Genomic DNA, 9,797 nt, shown 5'->3' on the forward strand with positions numbered 1-9,797 from the left:
AGAATAAGTTTTGACAAATATATCCTCAATAAAAAAATTTATGCAAAGAACGAAGAAGAATTATGATTCCGAAAGGCACTACAAACTAACATTCTCTTTATGCAGTCGTAATTCACATGTAAGTAAAACCATCAGAATAACATGATTACCAAAAGACAATATATAATATCTTACCAATAATTATGTAAGATTCATCACCAAACTTGTAAGCATATAATATGTAACTTAATGGATAATGTAGCACCCCACCTATCACTCTGCTAAAATGATTTGAAAACTCTATTTATTCGGGCATTTGGCCGCTTTGCACTTAATTAATTTATGTTGTTTAACATTTATATTATTCGTGATTTTATTTGATTTTTATTTATTTAATTTTTAGTTAAATTTTATTTTAATTAATTTTATTTTAGATGATTTAAATTGAACTAAATTAAATTGAAAATAAAAATTTAGAAAAAAAAATCGAAAAACGGTGAAATGGGAAAACAAATTCCCGCGGGAAAAATCCTGCGAGAAGGATGGTTGCCCAATTGGGTGTTGGGAACTGTGCACGCGCGCATGCGCGCACAGTGGCTGTAGGACGTGCGCACAGTGCGCACGTCCCATCCGCATGCACGCACGCAAGGGACGTGCGCACAATAAGCACACTCCATCCACACGCACAACGTAGGGTCAAGACTTGTGCGCGCGTCCTGTTGTGCGCATGTAAGCTGTCCGCGTGTCACCTCGCGTGCAGATAGATGCCGAACATTGTGCGTACGCCGTCCGCACATTACCTCACCCGCAAATAGTTGTCGCACACTGTGCACACGCCGTCTAAGCAGTAGGCCTGCGCGGACAGGCCCTATGCGCATACAGGCTAGCCCCTGTGCGCTCAGCAGGAGATTTGTGCGCCTGTAGGTTAACCTGCAACACGCTGGCCAGAGCACTGCCACCTTGGGCAGTGCATCGTCGCTTCCTTGGGTGGCGCACCACCGTAAGCGGTGCAGGAGGCCCTCCTCCCTCGTTTTTTATCCCAAGCATTTTTTTCTCATCTCTCTTCATCAGATTTCACCATTTGGCGCAAATCCAACGTTCTGAAATTCTATAAATTTTTCTCCCCCTTCTCTTCCTCTTCACACTTCCATTCTTCCATTTTACAAAGGTTTAGAGAGAGAGAGAGAGATAGTAGTCTAGTGAGAGAAGAAGAGAAAGAAAGAATAACAGTGATGGAGAAAACATCAAGGTTTTAGTAAAGAAACTAATATTTCTTTTAACATTTCAAAGAGTATTTTTTGATAAGCTAATTTAATATAATTGTTATTTTATCTGTTTTGTATGCCTCTGTGTTCAAATGAGTCGAATTATTCTTATTTTCAAGCATGTTATGTACATTGCAGACACTTGATAAATTTGCATGTAATAAATATAATATGTAATTGGTAAAAATAAAAAGTATAAAAGAAAAGAAAAAGAAACAAGTGGAATGAAGCCTGTACACTCTGAAGTATATTTGTATTGACATGCATATTGCATCAAGTGTCTCGTTAGATTTTTTATTTATGAGGAGTATATATTCCCCTTATCCTTCGAGATATTTGTTTCTCCCTCCTCTATCTAGTCTGGAAAGACGTAAAAGGACTACTCTCAGTGGATGACAGCGTCCCCTTTTACGAGAGTGATATTGCACTATCTGTAGGAGTTACCTTTTGCTAAGAAATGTCATGATTATAGATATCTGTTAGGGCAACTATGGCTGGTACTACCGTAGTCATAAATTGTATCATAGTTTGGCCAGCTGAAAATGGGTCTAGGAAAATTGCCGTATTGCTATCTGATCTGGTCATTTTACTTGGGTAGTTAGAAATCTGTATATGCCCTTAAAGATGGAAGTTGTAATGACTTCGAAAGCATGACACAAAAATCATACCATTTCATGATTTATTTGATTTTTTCTATTATCTGGCATGATATATGTTAGATGTTTGTATTAATGTATCATTTTCTTAACAAATAAATGATTTTCATAATGTGAGTTAGATAAGCGAGAAAGTTAAATGTAAGATGAAATAACTAACTTTTGAAATCTTACAATGTTAAATTTAATACTGTTTTCCTTACTGAGTATATGAAACTCACTCTTTCCATATCCCCCAGATAAGGAATAAAGTGAGGAACTGCAGGCTGACCTACCCTTGGAAGTCTATGAAGATCCCGTGCACAAGTTTGAATGCAAGACTATTCCCGCACTCTGATGAGTTCAATAGCATAGTGAAAGAAGTGACTCTTATATTTGTTTTGTATTTTACAGCCACTTCTTGCCTTAGTATATGTATATATTAAAACTCATATGTATTTGTAAGGAATGTGTAATGATTTTATTCTGCTGCATGTATTTTATCATGCACTTGTTATTCTGAATCTGTATTTGACACCTATTTGTCTTAATTAGCACTTGAGATGTCACAAATGGTATCAGAGCCGAATTTTCGTGAACCAAATTCCTTGTACTGAGGCCAAGGATAAATAAACCTTTTAGAGTACCTAGGAAAGAAATATGTCCTCTTTTCAAAGATTAAATCTCTAACTTGTATCTTCATTTCTTTTGTAGGATTGACGCGGGGAATACCAACTGTAGAGCGTACTAAACCACCTGAATCCCCAGATCATCCGACCAGCGCTGAATTTGCAGAACTTTTTTGAGCCATTCAAAGATTAACTGCAGCCGTATGATAGAACCAGGCCAATCATTGTCCACCCCCTGCCCCTAAATTCTGAAACATAGATCTGTCTACCTCCCACAATATAGTGGAGTTTAGGAAACTTAACCCCCTACACTTTGAAGGTGACCCTGATCCTTTAGCAACCGAAGCTTGAATCCTATAAATAGAGAAACTCTTCTTTGTATTAGACCTGATTGAAGAATAAAAGTCCCTCTTATAGCTTTTATATTAAACGGTGAAGCCGAACACTAGTGGCGACTTAAGAAAGAAGTCTTTCCTACCCATATTACCTAGGAAGTTTTAATGGATGCTTTCTTTGATAACTTCTTCCTTACTTATGTGTGGGAAAAGAAAGAGGAGGAATTCCAGGACCTCCACCAAAAAAGCTTGTCTGTAGCCCAATATGTAACCCGTTTTGTTCAACTGTTTAAGTTTGCCCCTTTAATGGTCACCCCTGAAAGCCAAAAAGTTTAGAATTTCTCAAAGGCCTTCGTGCTGACATTTATGATCGAGTCACGATGCTGAGACCTAGCTCCTATGCAGAGGTGCTTGAACATGCTTAGTTGGCCGAAGATCTTATCTCGGTCAAACACCAACACTTTGCTTGAGTTCGTGCCCAACAAAAAATCCAACAGCTTAGAAAAAGATTGTCTGACACAATAATTAACCCTCTAGACAAACGAACTAGAATCTCCCTTCCTCCCACCTTGCCCCCACCTACAACTCCACCTGTCCGAGCTAATGAACCATGTCAACATTGTGGTCGCTCGTATGGTGACCTGCCCTGTTGGCGTATACATAATGCCTGCTATCGGTGCGAAAGCACCCAATACCTTATAAAAGACTGCCCTCAGCAATCAAAAGATGTAACGGGACTTGTAGCACAAGGTCGAGTGTACCACTCAGATGAATCTGATGTCCTTCCTATTTCTGTCCTCATCTAGGGTATGTTTTCTATTCATAACAGTTTTGTCAAGGCTTTGATCGATACTGGTACAACTCATTTTTTTATTTCTTATGCATCTACTTGTAACCTAGAATTTAGACCAGAAGCTTTAGAAAAAATACTAGTGGTGGAAACTCCCTCTAAAGAACTACTAGAGACTCATTGTGTATATAAAGACTGTATAATAAAAACTTCAGGGATAGAGATATATGTAAACCTGATACTATTAGATTTTGTAGGATTTGATTTAATATTAGAAATGGATTGATTGGAAAGGTATAGAGTTATAATAAACTGTAAAAGTAAAATTGTAACCTTACAATCCTCGAAAAATAAACAAAAGTTGTTGTTATCATTTTTTTAATAATTAAATGAATAGAAATATGGATATTGATCTTGTTATGTGTTCCATACCAATTGCTTGCAATTTTCTGGATGTCTTTCTCATCGAACTTCCTGGTCTACCTCATCCACGTGAGGTAGAGTTCCTAATTGAATTATTGCTTGAAACCCAGCCGATCTCGAAGCTTGTATATCGCATGAGTCGCACTGAGCTAACAGAACTAGAACATCAGCTTTTTTATTTTATCACCTGAAAATTCATTCGCCCTAGTAATTCCCCTTGGGGCACTCCGATGTTGTTCGTAAAGAGGAAGGATGGTATCCTCCGACTCTGCATGTACTACAAGGAACTCTGTAACACCCAAAATAATTTTTTCTATTTTATTTTTTTTATGTAAATTAATTTAAATTAATTTTTGTGAATATAAAAATATTAATAATGATAAAATTAGGTAAAAATATTATTTGGATTTAATTGAAATTAATTTTGGAAAAAAGGGGTGAAAATTTGGATTATGGGAGTATTTTTGAAAAGAAATTCAGAAACCGGAGGTCAAAACACAATTTAGAAAAATTGTGCCTCGTCAGCGCCACATCAGCAGCCACGTCAGCGGCCCAGTCAGTAGCCCTGGCCAACTAGGACCTGCCGCGTGGCAAGGCCATGCCGACCCGGGAATGGGCCACGTGGGCGATCCGCGTGCGAGCGATTAGACGGCCCAGATGCGTCCCCACGCGCACGAACGGGCCAGATCAAGCGTGTGCACGGACGGCCCAGATGCACGCGCACGGACGGCCCAGATTCAATCAAGTACGGACGGCCCAGATTTACTCGCGATGGATGACCCAGATTTAATCCAAATTAAATCGCGATCGAACGGCCCAGATTAAATCAAGATGGACGGCTGTGATTAAAAGACAAAGGGTATAAATAAACCCCCCACACTTGACCACAAAAACCATAGCCGCCAGCCCTCGCCGGAGAAGACGAACCAGACGCCGGAGGAGCCGGCCACCGCCACCCGCCGCCGCACCGAGGAGTTTCCTGACCGTCGATCGAGGTAAATTTCATACCCTCGGCTCGTTTTTCAATGCTGAGTTCCCCTGTGGCCAAATCGGAGCTAAACTCCCAGCCAAACGGCCGAAATCCAGCGGCGCCGCCGCGCCCCTCCTCAGTTTTTGCCTCCGATGAGGCCCTTCCTGGCCTCCGTTTGATACAATTTTTATATCACCGTGATCACCATTCTTTTCTCTACAGATTGATCGGAGCCAAATCACCAAAACACGAACCTCACCGGAGAGCCGCCGCACCCGAGAGCACCGCCACCGGTAAGCTTCAATTTTTCGTAATTTTTTTGGCCCCCCGAGGGCCCTAGGGTTGTTTTATCTCAGGGACCGATGCAAGTGTGGCTGAATTCGGCCAGAAATGGCCGAAAACGGCCAACCCGAGGCGAATCGCCGCCGTAAGCGGTAGCGCCGTCGCCGGAGCACGGCGGAGCTGCCGTGCCGGAATTACGATATTGGCCGAAAGGGGCCCTAGGTCTGATTCTGAGATTTTTGGGACACGTGCAGGTACCGGTAGCGTGTTTCAGTTTTTCAGAAAAAAATTCAGGAAATTTAGAGATAACCCGCAAGCGCTCGGAAAAGCCTATTTCGGGTCCCGAAAACAAGTAAGGATTCTTCACCCTATTTCCTATCACGGTATTAAAGTGCAATAAATGATGAAATGGTATTTCATGAATCAATAGCTGTGTGAAATTGTTTAAGGTTGCTAATGGAGCCCGAGTCTAGTGTATTTGTCAGTCAGTTGTTGTTCGTTCTATTTTACAGTTTTAAATGCAGTATGATGTCTGATATTTTTATTTCATAGTTTCGTGTGCATCTATCACTGTTTTCATTGATTATGGACTGAATGACTGAGAACCCGATGTTGTGTGTTGTCTTGTTGGCATGAACTACTGGTTTGCATGTTTGCGTGTGACTTGATGATGATGACTAAAGAAAAAGGGATAAAAGGTTATATGAATTGGTAAACGGATAATGTGGACAGCCTGACTAGGTATCCTGGGAGATGGTGGACGGACCGGGTCCGTAGAGAACCCTACCGAGAACGTGGTCTCTCATACCGAACAGGGTATGGAGACCTTATGTATTTTGGCGCCCATACCGGACGGGGTATGGGGACAGCCCGTTTCACTCTCATACCGGACGGGGTATTGAGGTTCATAGTTTTGGCGCCCATACCGGACGGGGTATGGGGACGGCCCTAGAATCAGGTTATAAATGTTAAGGGTTCACGGGTAGCGGGACCCCTATGGATCCCCATGGATACTAGTAGGCTGGTAAAGAGGAATTATGCTGTTTAAAGATTGAAATGCAAACGCGTGATAAATGTTGTATTATAAAGTCTATGTGATAACGTGATGATGATAATGTGTTGCTTGTGTATTGTTTTATGGATCTCACCCAGGTAAATGGAAAGTAAACGTTTTTATGAACAAATTAGTTTATTACAAATTATGCTCCATTGGTCGTTTTTTGTTTTCTACCCACCCTTACTCCTGTGGCAGTGAGGTAGAGTGATGTTTTTACTGGGTTAGTGTAGCTCACTCCTTACTTAACCATTTCAGATCAGGAAGACGTGGTTCCCGAGCCCGTTCCGCATGATGACGGTGAAGGGGACGCCTAAAGATCCCATAGTTATAATTGTAGTTCTTACTTTCGAGCATTTATTTTAATTAGTTTATTCCCTCATTTGTTGAACACGTTCTGGTATTGGGTAAGGGATGTTAATTGCAATGTTTAATACACTTCCGCAAATTCAGATTATTTATCTATATATATGCCTTTCCAATATTAAATTTTTATGGGGCCGTTACAAACTCAATCGACTGACCGTTAAAAACAAGTACCCCTTACCCTGGATTGACGATATCTTTGATCAACTACAAGGAGCCACAGTCTTCTTTAAGATCGATCTCAGGACCGGGTATCACCAGTTGAGAGTTAAAGAAGAAAATATTCTAAAAACTATCTTCCAATGTAGATATGGTTTGTACGAGTCTAGGGTGATATCGTTCGGATTGACCAATGCCCCAACAACCTTCATAGACCTGATGAACTGAGTTTTTCAGAATACACTAAATCGATATATCATCATTTTTATTGATGACATTCTGGTATATTTCAAAAGTCATGAGGAGCACATTGTGCATTTGGCTTAAGTATTAAAGACTCTCCGCCAAACCCAACTGTATATGAAACTAAGTGCTCCTTTTGGTTGGATCGAATTTCTTTTTAAGGTCATGTAATCTCAAGTGAAGGAGTTTATGTAGACCCGTCCAAGGTAGAATCAGTGATCAGCTGGAGTTCGGCCACCAATGTAGCCGAGGTACGTAGTTTCTTCGGTTTAGTAGGCTACTACTGACGATTCATTGACATATTCGTCAAGATTGTTGCCCTTATGACTCAACTCACCATAAAGGGAGTACCATTCGTTTGCAATTATGAGTACAGTAAAAGCTTCATGGAACTAAAGTGTCATCTCACATTTGCTCATGTGTTAATCCTCCTTGACAATGTTGGGAGATTCCAAGTTTACTTCGATGCATCTCATATTGGTTTAGAGTGTGTCTTGATGCAGCATGACAGAGTAATTGCCTTTGGATCTCGACAGCTTAAAATTCATGAACAGAACTATCCTTCCCACGACCTGGAGCAGGCAGCCATTATCTTCACCCTAAAGATATGACGGTATTATCTGTATGGTCAGACTTTTGAAATGTACACTGACCATAAGAGTCCCAAGTACATCTTTTTTCAACGGGAGTTAAACATGAGGCAAAAACACTATATGGATCTCTTAAAGGATTACGATTGTCAGATTATTTATTATAGTGGGAGAGTAAATGTAGTTGTCGATGCCCTAAGTAAAAAGGAGTTTGTTGTGCTGGCTCAAACCATGGCCTTCAGTTGGAAGATGATAAACACCGTACGATTGCTCCGCCATAGCTATTACTACAAGGGCACCTATCTCACCCAGAACCGAGGCATACCGAATCTCTTTATGAAAATCTGGGAAGCACAGGCTAAGGACCGGAACTCATCAAGAATCTGGGTAAGTTCACTTCTGAAAAATCTCCTAATTTCAAGATCTCTGATGACGGACTGTTCAGATTTTAGAACTGAATTTGGGTCCCCCATTGCTGTACGTACAAATGTACTCCAGATCGATCATACTTCCAAATTATCCATTCATCCCAAGAGTACCAAAATGTACCGGGACTTGAAACGACAATATTGGTGGCCAGAAATGAAGAAGGATATAGTTGACTACATCTCACGATACCTCACTTGTCAATAGATAAAGACAGAACATTAGAGATCTAGTGGCTTGCTACAGGGTCTTCGGATTCCTGAATGAAAATGAGAGCATGTGACTATGGATTTTGTCAACGGATTGCCCAAGACCTGCTCTGGTCGAAATGCCATTTGGGTCACTGTGAATAGACTGACTAAGACTGCCCATTTCCTGCCTATTCGAACTACATACTCCACCAGTAAGTTAATCCGGCTATATGTTGATGAGATTGTTTGACTTCATAGAGTTTCCTCATCTATTGTGTCCGACCGTGACTCCTAGTTTACTTCTCATTTCTAAGATAGCTTCCAAGAAGCTCTGAGGTTTTGGTTGTACTTCAGCAATGCTTATCATCCCCAGACAGACAGTCAGTTAGAGCATACGATCCAGACATTTGAAGACATATTACGTGCTCGCGTTTTTTACTTTGGTGATAACTGGTATGAGTATCTTTCTCTTTGTGAATTCACTTATAATAAAAGTTATCATTCTAGTATTAGTATGACCCTGTATGAAGCTTTGTATGAAAGGTCTTGCCGTTTCCCTACTTGCTGGAGTGAAGTTGGGAACCAACACCACTTAGGACCAAACTTCATTCAAGAGAACATAGAAAAGGTCGCAATCATTCGCAAGAATTTGGCAACTGCCCAAAGCCGCTAAAAGAACTACACTGATAATTGTAGGCGACCCTTGGAGTTTACTGTGGGAGATCAAGTTTTCCTAAAAGTTTACCTCTACAAAGGCAATATGGGGTTTGTAAAGAGAGGGGAGTTGAACCCTTGTTATGTGAGATTTTTTTCGATCATCGGGCGCATTGGACCCGTGGCATATAGACTCACTCTATCCCGAGAGTTCACAGGTTTGCATGATGTCTTTCATGTCTCGATGCTCAATAGATACCACATTGATCCTTATCATGTAGTCCTCGCGATGAGATGTAGGTATAGACCGAAATGACCTATGAGGAGATTCTTGTAAAATTTTTTGGGTGGACTGATAAGGTCTTACATAACAAGAAGATTCTTATGGTGAAGGTACGATGGTAGAATCATACCCTGGAAGAAGCGACATGGGATTGGAGAATGAAATGAGGAAAAAGTATCCAAACTTATTCGAGACAAATTTAGGGACAAAATATTTTTAAGGTGGGAGAGATGTAACACTCTGCCTATCACTGTGCTAAAATGATTTGGAAACTCTATTTATTCGGGATTTTGGCTGCTTTACACTTAATTAATTTACACTGTTTAACATTTATCGTGATTCATGATTTTAGTTGATTTTCATTTATTTAATTTTTGGTTAAACTTTGTTTTAATTAATTTTATTTTAAATGAATTTAATTTAAGTAAATTAAATTAAAAATAAAAATTTAGAAAAAAATCAAAAAATGGCAAAACGGGAAAAAAAATTCTCGCGGAAAGAATCCTGCGAGAAGGCTAGTTGC

At 40.2% G+C, this 9,797-nt stretch overlaps 1 protein-coding gene across 1 annotated transcript; it reads left to right on the forward strand.

The window, feature by feature from the left end:
• Positions 1-7,825: 7,825 nt before the first annotated feature.
• On the forward strand, positions 7,826-8,353 carry LOC148253463 (uncharacterized). Its single transcript, XM_088223384.1, has one exon. It carries the CDS (start codon positions 7,826-7,828, stop codon positions 8,351-8,353), a length of 528 nt encoding a protein of 175 aa, XP_088079510.1.
• Positions 8,354-9,797: the final 1,444 nt, after the last annotated feature.

Source organism: Carica papaya, chromosome 6 (genome assembly GCF_054855325.1).
Source record: "Carica papaya isolate Zhongbai chromosome 6, ASM5485532v1, whole genome shotgun sequence".
In the NCBI taxonomy this organism is placed as follows: Eukaryota; Viridiplantae; Streptophyta; class Magnoliopsida; order Brassicales; family Caricaceae; genus Carica; species Carica papaya.

Bases quoted from the DNA above. Each gene is read 5' to 3' on its own strand.
- LOC148253463 (XM_088223384.1), top strand. From the start codon at position 7,826: ATGAGGCAAAAACACTATATGGATCTCTTAAAGGATTACGATTGTCAG.